Below are 18069 nucleotides of genomic sequence, written 5' to 3'. Positions count from 1 at the left end.
AAAAAAAAAAAAAAAATAGCATATATATCTTGCTGAATATTATCTGGGCAACAGGTGATTTTCTGAGGTATGAGATGTTAATCACAATATTGATAGAGCTGTACGAGATGGAGACTAGAGCACTATGTTGAATAGTAATGGCAACAGAAGACAACCTTATCTGGTTCCAGTTCTAAGTGGAAAAGCTTTCAGTTTAACTCCATTCAGTAAAACATTAGCTGTGGATTTATCACAGATAGCTTCAATCATTTAAGAAATGTGCTACCTATGCCTAAACTCTTCAGTGTTCTAATTAGAAAGGGATGCTAGATTTTATCAAATTCTTTTTCTGCATCTCTTGAGAGGATCATATGGTCTTTGTTTTTGCTTCTGTTAATATGGTGAATGACGTCTATGGATTTATGTATATTAAACCAGCCTTGCATCCCTGGAATGAAACCTACTTGATCATGATGTGTGACTTTTTTGCTGATAAGCTGTAACCTATTGGCTAGGATTCGGTTGAGAATTTTTGCATCTATATTCATTAGTGAAATCAGTCTAAAGTTCTCCTTTTTAGTTGGGTCTTTTCCTGGTTTTGGTGTCAGGGTGCTTCATAGAACATGTTGGGGAAGATTCCTTCCTCCTCAATTTTTTGAAATAATTCTGCGTTTTGTATGGAACCAGAAAAAAACCTGTATAGCTAAGGCAGTTCTTAGTAATGAAAACAAAGTCGGGGGTATCACCATACCAGATTTTAGGCTATACTACAAGGCCATAGTGGTCAAGACAGCATGGTACTGGCACAAAAATAGAAACATAGACATTTGGAATCGAATAGAAAACCAGGAAATAAAACCAACAACTTACAACCACCTAATATTCAATAAACCAAACAAGAATACCCACTGGGGGAAAGACTCCCTATTCAATAAATGGTGCTGGGAGAACTGGATAACCACATGTAAAAGACTGAAACTGGACCCACACCTTTCTCTACTCACAAAAATTGATTCAAGATGGATAAAGATAAATTTAAGGCATGAAATGATAAAAATCCTCAAAGAAAGAATAGGGAAACCACTAGAAGATATTGGCCTGGGGAAAGACTTTATGAAGAAGACTGCCATGGCAATAGCAACAACAGCAATAATAAACAAATGCGATTTCATTAAACTGAAAAGCTTCTATACAACCAAGGAGACAACAACCAAAGCAAATAGACAACCTACCCAATGGGAAAGGATATTTGCATATTTTGAATCAGACAAAGTTTACTAGGATCTATACAGAACTTAAATTAATCCACAAGAAAAAAAACAACAATCCCATACATCAATGGGGAAGAGAGGTGGACAGAACCTTCTCTAAAGAAGACAGACGACTGGCTAGCAAACATCATCCCTAATTATTAGAGAAATGCAAATTAAAACCACCCTGAGATATCATCTAACTTACCCAGCAAGAATGGCCCAATATCACAAAATCTCAAAACTGCAGATGCTGGCATGGATGTGGAGAGAAAGGAACATTTTTACACTTTTGGTGAGACTGCAAACTAATACAACCTTTTGGGAAGGAAGTGTGGAGAAACCTCAAAGAACTCAACCTAGACCTCCCATTTGATCCTGCAATCCCACTACTGGGCATCTATCCAGAAGGGAAAAAAAACTTAAAGATGCTTGTACTAGACTGTTTATTGCAGCTCAACTTACAATCACTAAAATGTGGAAATAGCCTAAACGCCCCTCAATCCAAGAATGGATTGGCAAGCTGTGGTGGAGATTTTGCAGCATTTGTATTAACCTGGATTGAGGTGGAACACATTCTTAGTGAAGCATTACTGGAATGGAGAACATGAATCCTATATATCAACTTTGATATGAGGACAATTAATGACATGGTGGGGCATGGGGGAAGGGGAGAGCAGACAGAGAGAGGAGGAAGCGAGTGAAAGAAAAGAAAAGAAGAAAAAAAAGAAAAGAAAATAGTGACTAATTCTCATATAAATTGGATTTAATTTTGACCAAAGTACATTACTTGAACATTAATTTTTAATTCAACTTGTTAGTATGTTGTTTAGGATATTGCATCATTTACAAGTGAAATGTGTTTATAATTTCCCTTTATAATAATTTTTTTTTCCAGTTTCAATATCTGGTATATCCAGATGAAGTAAAATGATTTTGAAGTATTTCTTCTTTTTCTATTGTAAGATTTGGCATGATCTGTTTTTTGAAATTATCTTCTATTTTTATTTATAAATGTCAGTCGTCTATTTTTTGAGATTTTGGAAAAAAAAATAAGAAGTAGTTGACTGATGACTCCCTACTGAACCTCAGAGCATTCTATGATAGACATACTGTTGTCTGACAATGTGAATGTTACTTTTATAGCATTATTATTCCTCAATGTTTCATTGTAGCAATCATCTGATTTCTTTTCTGAATGTATTTATCTTAATTTGTTCTTTATAAGGTTTTTGTTTCTAGTCCTTATCTTAAACATTATTATTGTTATTAAATTTTAAGCCTTTTTAATTCTGTGAAGGCAAAAAGTGGAAACCAAATAAACACATGTATATAGAGAGAGAAAATAAAAAAATAATAAAAATAAAAATAAACACCTTTAAAAAACTTTTATTTTTTTAATGAAGTATCTAATTAAATTAAAATGCTTTAAAAATATTTATTTTATTTTATTTTTTATTAAATAATAAACATATAGATCATGTATACATTAATGCATTTATGGGGTACAATGTGCTGATTTCATACATAATTAGGAATGCTTAGTTTTGAAAGAAAAAAAAAGACAAAATATATATATAAAATAATCAGCAATGTTATTCGTTTTATAGGCATTTAAAAATCTCTATGTAGTTAACTATTTATATTACTGACCAGATCAAAACATTTGTAATGAGAATTGCTTCTGGCTTAAATCAAGTACGTCTTCTTTATATCTTATTCTCCTTCTATTGGCTCCTTAGCACTGCGCTAAAGAAAAAAATTGAAAATGACTTGAAGAGCCATTTTCCTTCTCAAAACCTTAAAAGGCTTTTATAAAAAAAATGTACTAGAAATGGCTATTTTCAATTTAATTCAAATTTTAAAGGCAGAAATTAATCTGATTTAAATCATGGAAAATGAAACACTGGTAACTTTCTTAAAAAGCACCTCCTCTATGAGCATAACTCTGTGATTACTACTCAATGCGGACAAAAGGGTTCAGAGTAGTTATTCCCTATCCGCAAGTTTCAAGATTAAATGAATTATAAGATTAAGCATAAGTTTTAAAAAAGGAAAGAATATGAAGTTTTTCACTTGAATACTTCAAATGTTGTTCAAAAAACAAGATTCAAAAACTATCATGAAAGAATAAAAAGTTGTTTCGTTTTTGTTCTGTTTTACTTTCCTGCTTTTATACAAGAATTTTGGGGGCATAGAGGGAGTCATAAGGTAAAAGCTATCAGTGAAAAATACTCATTTAAATATTGAAAAAGGTCACAAGGTTGCCTCAATAGCACAACTGAGCAGAAATGTTTAATATAGCATACTGGAAAGGAAGGAGTGTTTGGTTTTGTCCCTACATACTAACACTCAAAGTCACAAAAGTTCAGTGATAAGGATATGCTGAACATTCTCATCAGTACTTGAAGACTACATTTATCTCCTAATCCTCCAAGCAAACATTTTGACAGCCACTTTCAACTCAGAATCACTCAGTTGCTGTATATCTTTTCCCTAAACACACGGCTTTCAGCTGTTTATCAGCAGTATTCTAACCCCTTGTTCTCTATCATCATTTTTTTTAAAAGTTATATAACTATGTCCACTCATATGCTTCATCAATTTGAATAGACTAGAGCAAAATACCCAAGAGATTACTTAAAAGTCTTCTTCAAGCATGTTAGAGATCTTACTGTTGTAATCAATATTCACAACTGCCTACACAGTGGGCAGTATAGAGTAGAGGAATGAATAGGACTAAATCACAGTGTATTTGGACAAGTTACTTTTCTCTCTAGTCTCAGTTTCCTTATTAGTAAAATGACAATAATTATAGAAACTTAGACTTGCTATGAGAATTAAATAAACTAATGCATATAAAGATTCGTCTGACACCAAAGATACTGCTCTTAACTACCAAACTTAGTGCATAACTTTGGTAGGAGAAACATGGAGAAGAGGGGTTTAATAACTGGCTTTTATGACAGCTAGTTGAAGGACAATAGGGTAATTCTGACTATCTTGAAAAAAAGGAACAGCAGTGGCTGGGTACGGGGGCTCATGCCTGTAATCCTAGCACTCTCGAAGGCTGAAGCAGGAGGATTGCTTGAACTCAAGAATTTGAGAACAGCCTGAGCAAAAGCAAGACCCCCGTCTCTACTAAAAATAGAAAGACTGAGGCAAAAGGATCATTTGAGCCCGAGTTAGAGGTTGCTGTGAGCTATGACACCATAGCACTCTACCCAGGGCTTCAACTTAAGACTCTGTCTCAAAAAAAAAAGGAACAGCACCTATCGATTTGCTCACAGAGAAATAAGGGATGAGACGATATGATATGATGTATACATGACAAACATAATCGAGTAATGTTATACATGTTAAGCCATATCATTTTGTTCTACTTTAACTTCATGTCCGAAAATATTTAGTGGATTTTCACAAACATTCTGTTATTAAATTATGCTTGACAAACTGCCCTCCTCCTTCTGTAGAAGTTATCTTCAACACGATTTGAATGAGTCAAAGTGGAAATAAAGCATTTATTTTCTAATTCCATCACCTTCCAAAAGCCTAAAAACTAGGACATACTTGTCCCCACCATTTTTTTTTTTTGGAGGAAGTAAAGAGTTGGTTAGGAAAGTAAATAATCTAGTGTTTAATTACCATATGTAAAGACTATTTTATAATATTTCAAGAAATATGGAACATTTTTCAAGAAAAGACAAATATAAAACAAGCAGGAAGGTATATTAACAGCTATGTTTTGAATATGCACTTCAAGTTTCAATCAGTGTTTTGCTTTTAAACTACATCACTTATTAGTATCAATTAAAAATATCATATTTTAACATCAATAAAGTACCTATCGGATATGAATTTTAAAGCATATTGTTGTCAAAGAAGGCTGAATTAGGACTTAAGAACTCTACAAACCTCAGTTTTCCACTGTAAAGGCACTTTAAAGTTTGCTGTGATGTGGGTATACATAAGAAGTGATAAAAGTAGTTATCTTAGCTGATCTTACTTGTAAACAAGTTCAAAAAGATCCCCAAATTACCAGGGAACCCTGTTGACTTTATAGACTACAAAATACTGGGATGCCTTTGCTTTTGTTATGAACTGTGGTATCCCTAAAAGTAATCCATATTAGGTACAAGATTAGACACAAATGTACAGAACAATGAACACTGAAATATCTGGTCATTTAGAGCCATGATTAGATGATAAATACTATCACCTATAAAAATGGAACTTACCTTAAAAAGTGTTACAGTGATTTCAATGTTTTCAGGAACAGGCCATACAACAACACCACGGTATGGATTTTTTATTCCAGGTTGCCAGCTATGTGCCTACCAGAATAAAAATGATAGCTTCAATGTGAAGTATAGGAAAAGCAATGTTAATAATTTACAACAGTATATTGACACTATTTAACTATCCATTACATCTGCAATCTCCCTAAAATAAAAATAAAGCATTTCAAGCATTAAGCTTAGGGGATGACAGTTATGTCACATGATAGGTACAGATTACTATCTGTAAATAAACCTTCAACCTCTTACACATATAAAAAATAAGATGCAAAAATCAGATGTCTCATGTTTCCAAAAGCTACTATTTCTGATTAGATAAAAATTTTATTAGGAGAGATTTTAAAAATTATTTTTGCAAGTACCAACTTAAAGGCAAATTTATTCCTTAAAAGAAGAAACTAATTGTGTACTTTGCATTTAAGTTCATTTCCCACTAAACTATCATGTTAACTGGAGCAAGTAAAAAAGAATAGCAGTTTTGGGTGGTGCCTGTGGCTCAAAGGAGTAAGGCACTGGCCCCATATGCCAGAAGTGGCAGGTTCAAACACAGCCCTGGTCAAAAACTGCAAAAAAAGAAGAAAAGAATAGCAGGTTTTTAGGTATTACTTCTGATAGTGATTTTTTTTTCCTTGTTAAAAAAAGGAACTAGATTATCAACATTCCTTAAGGAATCCCCATTGTCAAAATTTGAATGTCACTATCACAGTTTTTCCTTTGTGGCCTTTTCAGTCAAAGTTGAGCTAGTAGAAGATGACACACCAAGATACCTCAACAAAGTCTTCATCTCTACGAGCTACAGGACTGTACATGGATGCTATGAAGATGATGACAAAAATTAACACTATGGAGTACTTTATGTGTCAGCTCATGTTGTAAGAATTCATGTATATAGTAAACTCATTTAATCTGCATAATAATTCTTTGAGGTACTTTCTACTCATTCATTCACACAATTGATTCTTTCTGCCAAGCACTGTTCTAGGCACTGGAAAAATGAAAAACAATCTGCCTTGGTGGATAGTAAGAAGAGACAAAATAAGTAAAGTGTACCATATGTTAGGGGAGGTAAGTGCTATGGGAACAAAAAAAGAAAAATGGAGGGGACAAGAAAAGGTAATATTTTTCAATAGGGTGGTCAGAGAAGACTTCATTGAGAAGGTGAAACTTGAAAGATGACTGTAAGGAAGAAAGGAATCAGACATGTAAGCACATGAGAAGAACTTTTTAGAAAGAAGAAACAGTCACTGGAAAAGTGCTGAGACATTTATATAACAACAAGGGGAATGTGGCTGGAGCAGGATGGTTAAAAGAAAAGTAGTAGAAGATGAGGTCAGAGAAATAATGGAGGGCCCAATTACATAAGGTCCTAATAGGTCACTGCAAAGACACTGGCTTGTACTTTGAGCACGATGGGAAGCCACTGAAGAGTTTTAAGCAGAGGACTGACAACTTAAGTTATGTTTCCACAAACTCACATTGGCTAAAGTGTCAAGAATAGGCTCCAGACATACGAAGGAAATAAGGAGACCAATTAAGGTACTACAAACAATCCAGGGAAGAGAAGATGGTGACTTGGCCTGGGTTGTCAGAAAAGTGGTACATGTACAAAGTGGTCAGATCCCTGGTACATTTTCCACATACAGTCAATAAGATTTGCTAGTTGTGTGAGACAAAGAAAGTAGTCAGGGTTGATTCTAAGGCTTTTGCCCTTGAGCAACTAGAAGAAAGAATTGCTAATAATGTGTAGGAGGCAAGAGTGCAAGAAGGATAGGTTTAGAAAAAAAGTTCAGGAACTCAGTTTTATAAATGTTAAATATGAGTTGCCTATTAGACATTCAAGTGTGGATATTCAAATAGGCAGCTGGACATATGTATCTGAAGATATAAATTTCAGAATTATCAGCACACAAGTAATACTCAAAATTTATGAATGGAGATTATCCCAAGGGAGTGAGTACAGATAGAGAATGTAACAACATTCCAAGGACTTAGTCATGGAGCACAACATTAACAAGTAAGGAAAATGAGGAAGGATCAGCAAAGGCACATCAGTTGAAGTAGAAGAGAAGCCAGGAGGATACAGTAGATATCCTGGAAATCTAGTGAAGAAAATGTTTAAAGGAGAAGAGAGCAATCAACAGAGCTAAATGTTAACAACAGGTCAAAGAGGATGCAGTCTGAAAAATGACCGCTGGATTTAAAAAAAAACACAAGCTACTGATAACCACACAAAAGAAGTGTGATGAGAGAGCAAAGGCCTGATTAGAATGGATTCTAGAAAGAACAGTAGGGAAGAAATTAAAAAGAACCGATTACAGGCTGGGTGCCATGGCTCACGCCTGTAATCTTAATACTTTGGGAGGCCAAGATAGGCAGATTACTTGAGCTCAGGAGTTAGAGACCAGCCTGAGCAAAAGCAAGACCCCATCTCTACTAAAAATAGAAAAAAAATTAACCAGGCATTGTGGCAGGTACCTGTAGTCCTAGCTATTCAGGAGGCTAAGGCAAATGGACTACTTGAGCCTAAGAGTTTAAGTTACTATGAGATATGATGACACCAGGGCACTCAACCCCAAGGCAACAGAATAAGACTCTGTCTCATAAATAAATAAATAATTTTTAAAAATGAAATAAAAAGAACCTATACATTCAACTACACATTCAACTACTCTGAGGGTTTTGCTGAAAGAGAATAAAAGAAAACAGGTTAGTATTAGTGCAGGAACTAGTGCCAGAAGAGAAATTTTAAGAAGAGGAAAATATTTTTATGTGGATGGGAAATATCCAATTGAGAAGGAAAATTTAAGGATACAAGAGAAAAAAAGGCAGAATTTCTAGAGTAATGTCCTTAATGGTACACAATGAAAACAATCTGACCTTTTCCAGATGGAAGCACACACATTCTTCCATAGTTACAGGAAAGAAGTTAGAGTATATGTATGCAATTGCATATCAAAGGGCAGATTTAATATACAGGGAAACTGAGGCACAGATTTGCCCAACATAGCATAGCAAGTAAGTGATTTCAAATTTAAATCCAGATCTTCAATTTGAACCCAGGCCATGGAACTGAAAAGGGATCAAGATCATGGAAACTTATGCCTATGCAAATCTTATCACATCATATAATAGTTAAAATGCCAGCAGAAGGTATAGATTTAACAGTGTATTCCAAATCCAACTCACAGATTATAAATAACTCTCCCTCTATTTTCTATACATTGTGCCCTACCATGAACCTCAGGTAAGGAAAGGGATGTAGACACTTAACCACAAGAGACTTAGCACACTATAGCCAAAGGAAAAGAAATGAGTTTTGTTGATTAAAAAACATCATCTCTGGAGAATCCTCTACTTCCCAGCCTATTTCCATGCTTGTTCACAGCTCTAGAAGAAAAACTTCACAAAGTAAACAATTTCCATTTTGAAAAGTAAATTTCTGCCTATCTTAATGTCTAATCAAAACTCTACATACTTATTCTGAAAACTTATGACAACCCTAATTCTTATATGTAGTGATGGTAAATCAAGCTATTTTTCTAGTCTTTTCAAGCTTCCCACAATTATATTTTCATAGCCTCATCATACAATAGAAACATAAGAAAAAGGCTATAATAATTGAACATTTCTTCTTAGCCATCACAGGAAAGACAGAATATTTATAAAATTTTCAATGAAAAATAACCATCAACTATTTCTTTCAGTCTCTTTCAGCAAGATATCGATAGGAGATCTAATCCAAACCCTAATAAGAAAATTGAAGCAACCAAAGAGTAAATGATTTGCTTGAACCCATACTAGTAATCAGTGGAATCCAGACTCCTCATGATTCAGAGTTCTTCATCCAACACACGTCATACCCAGCTCTATCCCAGATTCACACAGTAGTCAAGAAAACAGTCTTCTGGCCAGGTGTGGTGGCTCACACCTGTAATCCTAGCCCTCTGGGAGGCCAAGGTGGGTGGATTGCCTGAGCTCATAGGTTCAAGGCCAGCCTGAGCCACAGTGAGACCTCATCTCTAAAAATAGCCCAGCATTGTGACAGGCACCTGTAGTCCCAGCTACTTGGGAGGCTGAGGCAAGAGAATCACTTGAGCCCAAGAGTAAGACGTTGCTATGAGCTATAACACCAGGGCACTCTACCGAGAGTAACAAAATAAGACTCTGTTTCAAAGAAAAAAAAAAAAAACAGTTTTCTATCCCTAAGGACTTAACACTTCTGGATATGACACAGAGATCAAAAGTGGGAAAAGCAGGTAAAGTGGAGATGTCCTAACTAAGCAGAGTTAGAAGATAGTAGTTTCAGATAATTTTCCCAGGTACCCGAAAGCCTGGTCCTCTAACTGATCTCTTTCAATCCTGTCTTGTATTTGGGAATGGTAATTAGATTGCTAAACAAAAATAAAATCTTCTTAGCACTAAAACCTTTTTTTAAATTAATAAATGGAGATACAGGTGTGCTAGTACATTGCTACTTTCTTATCATTCTATCCAGCATCTCTTTCCCCAGCAAAAAAAGTCCAATCAAATGGACTGACTTTCGATATTTCTTGAGGTATGTAACAATATCAATTAGTCTAGCTAACTAGCTGACAATGAATCCAGTTAGTGCCAGCCTTTAGCCAATTATTATATATAGTAGACCCTTGAATAACATTGGTTTAAACTATGCAGGTCCACTTATAAGTGGACTTTTTCAAATACAGATTAAAAGTACAGTGTCGGCTCGGTGCCTGTGGCTCAAGTGGCTAAGGCGCCAGCCACATACACCTAAGGTGGCGGGTTTAAATACAGCCCGGACCCACCAAACAACAATAATGGCTGCAACCAAAAAATAGCCGGGTGTTGTGGCGGGGGCCTGTGGTCCCAGCTACTTGGGAGGCTGAGGCAGGAGACTCGCTTGAGCCCAGGAGTTGGAGGTTTCTGTGAGCAGTGAAGCCATAGCACTCTACCCAGGGGGACAGCTTGAGGCTCTGTCTCAAAAAAAAAAGAGGATGCAAATATAAATAGAGGGCCAACTTCTTGAATATAGGTTCTTCAGGACCAACTATGGAACCTGATTATGTGTGGATTTGGGTATACACAGGTGTCCTGTAACTAACCCCCAAGTATATCAAGGGATGACTACACTAGCAGAAAACAGAGAACCAGTGAAGTTTACTGAAGAGGAAACTAAGGATGTACAAAGCAGCAAACAAGAAAAATAAAATGGTGTTTCTACATTCCAAGAACTTGCTACAACTTTTACTTCAAACGGTACTAATTCAAGAAGCTAAAAAAGAAATAAAAGTCTAATAGAGGTAGCTACAAACAGTTATGGTAATAAACATCTAACTATCCTAATCCACGGAGGCAGTAATTTAGGTTCCTAAGAGGTTGATATAAAATATATATATATACATATATATATATATATATATATATATCATTCTGTCAAACCCCAGCAATATGAGAACCCTGATCAGTTTTCATTCAGGGTAACAGAAAGGATTTCCCTAGAAAATAATAGGCACAGGAGCATATGTACAGCTGTTTAGCTCCTTAGCAAATTATTTAACCACTTGCCAGTATCCTAGTACAGATAATGGTAGAAGGAATTAGGAGACATTATCCAGGTTGTCTTACACAGTTTTTCTCACTTTTTAAAATCTCATCAAAGATCCTTTGACATCTGCCAAAAGCAGACCCAGGAAAAAGACAACATTTCTCTGTCTGGGCACTGACTATAAAATGCCTCATTTTCTAAGGATTTCATATCATACCTTATGTAAAAGATGTGTATGTGGTATAATACTAAATACAAAGTAAGCACTCACTTGTCATTTCTGACTCTTGCAAAATGAAAATATTTCACTGGAAGTTTACAATTGCCATATACTTGTTACACTGAAAATTTTCAATTTTTAAAACTGTATATACCCATATGTTTTAGATGTCATATATAAAATCATCTTAGAATTGCTAACATCACCACTGTTAGGTAAAGCTTGCAGCTAGAAGCAAGGAAGTAAAGGTGGTAATGCCATCAAAAAACTGGTGAGAATTTTAAAGGTATGGTTTCCTGCTGGAATTCTCCTATCTCTCTGTGAGCCTAAATTTCTAGTTAGAAAACAGGATTTAAGGCAACAGGACTACTTTGTCATAATTATTCTGGTCTATCATAATTGCCCTGCTTTCTATTGTCACATATTTCTACTGTCACATGAATAATTTATTTAAGCATACACAAACCAAATGCAACCTGACAAAATCTTTGTTATGCCAAGGCTTAAAGAGAAGAGGTAGGAAAGTTACATGCTTTGTTAATTTTCCATGGTAATTATTTTCTGTAACAAAACTGATTCCTCAACGAGCTCCTTGCATGTTTAGTTATAAAAACGGACATGTACCCAAGAAAGTGGACAAACAGAGAACTAAACTTTACAGTTTGTTGTTGTTGTTTGAAAGAGTCTAACTCTGTTGCCCTGAGTTGAATGCCCTGACATCATTCCTCACAGCAACCTCAAACTCTTAGACTTAAGTGATTCTTTTGCCTCAGCCTCCGGAGTAGCTGGGACTACAGGCACCCACCACAAAGCCTGGCTAGTTTTTCTATTTTTAGTAGAGACAGCATCTTACTCTTGCTCAGGCTGGTCTCATCAAACTCCTGAGTTCAGGCGATCTGCCCTCTTGACTCCCAGAGTGCTAAGATAATAGGTGCGCACCACTGTGCCCAGGTGAGAACTAAGTTAACTAAGGCAACGTACCTTACTATTTCACTGTCTAATCAGACAATAAGTTGGCTTATCCAGGAGGCCATTCTAAAGTTCTGGGTACCATATTAAAAAGATAAATATACATAGAATCAGCAAGGATAAATAGAAAGCATACAGACAAAAAAACCCAAACAAACAAACAAACAAAACCAGATTACTGTGTAGTTCAAACACCAAAACATAGTTAAAAGTAAAAACTCCAAATGCTGGCACCTTGACCTTAGACTTCCCAGACTCCAGAACCATGAAAAAATAAATTTCTGTTCTTTATAAAATACTCAAGTCTGAAATGTATTGTCATAGCAAAAGAAATGAACTAAGACAGTAACCTTGAGTAACATGATAATTATTTAATTTCTCTGTACTATACTGTTAAAATTTAATGATTAAACAGATAACATTTACAAAACTGTACCCAATATTTATTCAGATTCCAAGAAGTTAGAGTATAATATGTAAGGAGTAATGAATTATCTGAATCCATTGCTACACTGCAGAAGAAAAACAGGGTTTTTCTAAGATTTTTATTTTTTTATACTGATAGTTTTATTTGTAAGGAGGAGAAAAGAATTTTCAAATTTTTAATAACAATTCAACATTGTTAAAGACCTCATCTTCTTTTTTTTTTTTTTTTTTTTTTTGAGACAGAGCCTCTAGCTGTCCCCCTGGATAGAGTGCCGTGGCATTACAGCTCACAGCAACCTCCAACTCCTGGGCTCAAGCGAGTCTCCTGCCTCCGCCTCCCAAGTAGCTGGGACCACAGGCGCCCGCCACAACGCCCGGCTATTTTTTGGTTGCAGCCGTCATTGTTGTTTGGCGGGTCCGGGCTGGGGATTCGAACCCGCCACCTTAGGTGTACGTGGCTGGCGCCTTAGCTGGTTGAGCTATAGGTGCCGAGCCAAGACCTCATCTTCTAATGTTATCACATTGGCAGCACCTGATTTTTGAAAAGGGAGGGATAAGGAACCCATTCAAACCATGGCTACTATCAAATCCAATATCAAAACTCAGGCATATGACTCCATTTTAAGAATAATAGTTTAAAAAATTGATAGCATCTGACCAATCCACTTTCAGTAGATAATTGGGGGGATATATATATATATATATACACACATATACATACATATATATATATATAAAATGAAATAATATTTTAAAATGTTCTATACTTGAACCAGAGCAGCTTATTAATTTGACTAAAAGTTGAATTCAACATTTGGGAAAAAAATCAGAAGAAACACTAACCTTAGAAGACTTCCTCCGGCTTCTTCTTGTCCAAACTACCACCAGTTTATCTGGTTGCCTGACAAATAGGAAAAAGAAATTTAATATAATTTATCTTAAACCAAGTTAATAAAGGTTAGTTTCAGTACCTTTAAAAGGGCAAAAATGTCATTTGCTTTAGATAACATAGAGTAGTCATATTACAATAAAGATGTTGAAATACAGGTATATTCTAGTTTATATAACTAATATTTCCTCTTCACATTTTTCTAAAAATACCTTAGTAAGTCAATCCATAGGGACCTACCAAGTAAAATAAAATATTTAGGGTTAGCTACTACTTTAAAAAGAAAAAAAGCACACACAAATCTTCACCAAAAATTAATATCACACTTCTAACACACACACACCCCTTTTTGGAGACTTTTTCACTCTGTTGCCCAGCCTAGCTAACAGCAACCTTAAATTCCTGGGTTCAAGTAATCTTCCTCCGCCAGCCTCCCAAGTAACTGGGACCATAGGTGCTCACCACAACATCTGGCTAATTTTTTCTGTTTTTTTAGTAGAAACAAGGTTTTCTTTTTACTCAGGCTGTTCTTGAATTCCTGAGCTCAAGCTATCTATTTGCCTCAGTTTTTCCCAAGTAGCTGGGACTACTACTATTTTTTTCTATTTTTAGTAGAGACCAGGTCTCATTCTTGCTCAGGCTGGTCTTGAACTCCTAAGCTCAAGAAATCTGCCCAACTCAGCCTCCCAGAGTACTAGCTAGGATTACAGGTATAAGCCACTGCATCTAGTACATTATCCCCTTTAATCTGGAGAAAACAAGCACAAAGGGAGCACTTCCAAAATAATTTAAAACTATGGGTTACATTACTTTTACATCTCTATTTTATGAATAATGCTTACGGTTTTTAAAACATAGTATAATCATCTCAATTATCTTCATAATAAAACATATAGTACTTAAAAATAGGCAAGGCACATATTATTATCCCTAGTTTATAAACTTGAACTGAGAAGTTAAATAACTTTGAAATCAAAAGCCCTGGCAAAACCAAGACTGAAATCCAGGTCTTCTACCTCTAAAATCTCTCTTCTTTATTTTTATCTTCCACTAATATAAAGACAAACAAAAACAATACAATTTTAGATAATACAACTAAGTTCTGTTTTGCATTTATAGAAAACATTAAGGCTATGGCTATCAGTTATTTTACTTTTATAAAACCTTACATTTACATTTACAATTTTCAAAATCTTAGAGTTTCTTAATCAAGAAATGAATGCTATACTTATTTTGGTGACCACCACTGTCTGAGTCTCCTTCATTTTACCACAGAATCCCTCACTTTTTCAGAGGAAATAGACTTTCCTCTTATTTCATTTAATTACATAAGTGAAATAAGAATAAATGAAACATATACACATTTATACATATATAAAAAGCCACCAGCCTTAAATTCCTCCCCCAATGGTTTGCCTACAAACCTGCACTGCTATCCAAAGACAGAATTGTGCCAATGGAAAAACAAACAAAATCTGAAAAACAAAAACACCTGGTTCAATATAGAAAAGTAAACTACCCAGTAGGAAAATGATAGGATAAAGAGCCATATGACTATGTGATAGATGGAGTTGGGAAGATGGTATGATCAATGATGGCAGCTTTAACAAAAGAGGAACTTGCCAACAAATGTAAACTATTTGTTCAAAAGCATTGATGGGTTGCTGGAATATTTTACCTAGATGACTACACTGTGGGTGCGTGTGGGAGTACTTAAGGGAAGAGTCATATATATTGACGTGTTTGCATTGTTAGCAATAATGATTTAATAAGCTTAAAACCAATACTCAATTATTAGTTGTAAGTAGGTTAGCAACTGAATTAAGAAAATGAGTGCAGGGGGCAGAGGTAAGATGGTGTCTTTCAGCTTTCCACAGAGGCTCCCATCCAAAAGGAGAGTTAAAAGACAGAAGTTTAGCAAGTAATACAATGGTTTGGAGCTGAGCCAAGAGAGAAGGTTGAAGAAAACAAATCAACCCCGCTGAGGCGAGCTGTGACCCCAAAGATACAAACAAAAGATACTAAATCCATCATCAAGCGAATGGGAGTCCCCTCCCCGAAGAGAAGGGCTCGCAGTAAACTCCATACAAACAAGTGAGCAGAGTTCAAACATCCTCCCATTCCATCCCATGGGAGAGACCCTCTAAAAACTGGACCTCCTATCCATACTAGAGTGCCATAGCACTCTCCTCCCAGGCATAAAACCATATAAAACTGTATATATTCTTTACCTGCACCTCTGAACTCCGAGCACTCCCCTCCACTCTCACCCCGAGGTCTGGAAGCCTGTCCCCCATGGAGTCCAGATTCTTGGGCATTTTTTCGAGAGGTGTGGACAGGGGAAGGGCCCTGGCTCAGCTGTGCTGATTCTGTGGCACAGGAGTGTAAGGAGAGGATGGTCAGCTGAGAGGGAACCATACAGGAGCAGCAGCAGTGCCCCCAGGACCAGAATAGTGGCAGTGGCGGGAACAATAAGGCTCACACCCCTGGGCCTATCCCAGACAGACATGCCCTGTCTCTCCGGGCAACCAGAGGAAGTCAGGCACCTTCTCCAGTGGCAGCCACTAGTAGACAGATCTGGGACTTGAGTAAAGGGAGCACAGGGACTAGAATACACGCACAGAAAGCCAGCAGATTCCCAGGGCAGGGCTGAGCCAGAGGACTGCTTTACTGAGGCTAAGACGCATCCGCGGCCCTCAGGGGATCATAGCTGAGGCATTGATTTGGACCTCTTGAACTTGGCCAATCACCCGAGGACTATCCAAAGTGGTACCCTGGGTGTGTGGCTATGGGCAGGCAGCTCTAACTGCTTGCTGCTGCCTGGAACTGAGTCATGGTTTCTGTCACCTCAAACAGGAACAGAAACAAGCTCTGCAAAATTGTGCTGTTCTGTCAGCAATATCAATCAGGGGCAGGGCTGGAACTGAGTGAACCGCCCCAGCCTCCATTAAGCACCCAAGATTGTCAGGCCTCACCTCCCCCTGCCAGATAGTGGCCAAGAACAGCAACCTTGCATCTTCTTGGACTATCATGGAATAAAAGTTGAACCCAGTAACAATAGGAATCTGCATACTCACACAAAAACATGGAAACTAAATAACCTTATGCTTAATGATAGCTGTGTCATACATGAGATTAAGAAGGAAATTACCAAATTTTTGGAACAAAACAATAATGAAGACACGAATTATAAGAACTTCTGGTATACTGCTAAGGCAGTCCTAAGAGGGAAATTTATAGCACTGCAAGAGAACGGAAAGAGAGGAAGTTAACAACTTAATGAGATATCTCAAGCAACTGAAAAGGAAGAACATTCCAATCCCAAACCCACAGAAGAAAAGAAATAACCAAAATTAGAGCAGAATTAAATGAAATTGAAAACAAAGGAATTATACAACAGATTAATAAATCAAACAGTTGGTTTTTTGAAAAGGTCAATAAAATAGATAAACCTTCGGCCAACCTAACCAAGAAAAAAAGAGTAAAATCTCTAATCTCATCAATCAGAAACAGTAAAGATAAAATAACAACAGACCCCTTAGAAAGTCAAAAAAATCCTTAATGAATATTACAAGAAACTTTATTCTCAGAAATATGAAAATCTGAAGGAAACTGACCAATACTTAGCAGCACGCCACCTCCCAAGACTTAGCCAGAATGAAGTGGAAATGGTAGAACAGGCCTATATCAAGTTCTGAAATAGCATCAACTATACAAAATCTCCCTAAAAAGAAAAGCCCGGAACCAGATGGGTTCATGTCAGAATTCTACCAAACCTTTAAAGAGTAACTAGTACCTGTATTACTCAACCTTTTTCAAAATATAGAAAAAGAAGGAATACTACCCAACACATTCTATGAAGCAAGCATCACCTTGATACCCAAACCAGGAAAAGACCCAAAAAGAAAAGAAAATTATAGACCACTATCACTAATGAATATTGATGGGAAAATATTCAACAAGATCCTAACAAAATCCAGCAACACATCAAACAAATTATACACCACGACCAAGTGAGTTTTATCCCAGGATCTCAAGGATGGTTCAACATACATAAATCTATAAATATAATTCATCACCTAAACAAATTAAAAAACAAAGACCATATGATTCTCTCAATTGATGCAGAAAAAGCTTTTGATAGTAATATCCAGCATCCTCATGATCAGAACATTTAAGAAAACTGGTATAGAAGGGACATTTCTTTTTTTTTTTGAGACAGGCCTCAAGCTGTCGCCCTGGGTAGAGTCCCGTGGCATCACAGCTCACAGCAACCCCCAACTCCTGGGGCTCAAGCGAGTCTCCTGCCTACACCTCCCAAGTATCTGGGATTACAGGCGCCCGCCACAACGCCCGGCTATTTTTTGTTGCAGTTTGGCTGGGGCTGGGTTTGAACCCGCCACCCTCGGTATATGGGGCCGGTGCCTTACTCACTGAGCCACAGGCGCCTCCCTATTTATTTATTTATTTTTTCAGACAGAGTTTTACTGTGT

General features: G+C 36.5%; 1 protein-coding gene across 3 annotated transcripts in view; it reads right to left on the bottom strand.

Annotated features, from left to right (window-relative positions):
- Positions 1 to 18069, bottom strand: part of EHBP1 (EH domain binding protein 1) — a 381725-nt gene that overhangs the window by 304283 nt on the left and 59373 nt on the right. For all 3 annotated transcript variants that reach the window (XM_003787947.3, XM_003787948.3, XM_023512117.1), the window contains exons 3-4: positions 13531 to 13588; positions 5468 to 5563 (exon numbers count right to left, since the gene is read on the bottom strand). In XM_003787947.3, the coding sequence (XP_003787995.1) occupies positions 5468 to 5563; positions 13531 to 13588 (154 nt within the window). The remainder of the gene's footprint in view (positions 1 to 5467; positions 5564 to 13530; positions 13589 to 18069) is intronic.

This window comes from Otolemur garnettii, unplaced genomic scaffold (genome assembly GCF_000181295.1).
Source record: "Otolemur garnettii isolate 467f Iridium unplaced genomic scaffold, OtoGar3 scaffold00024, whole genome shotgun sequence".
In the NCBI taxonomy this organism is placed as follows: domain Eukaryota; kingdom Metazoa; phylum Chordata; class Mammalia; order Primates; family Galagidae; genus Otolemur; species Otolemur garnettii.
This window is presented reverse-complemented; position numbering and strand designations above follow the sequence as displayed.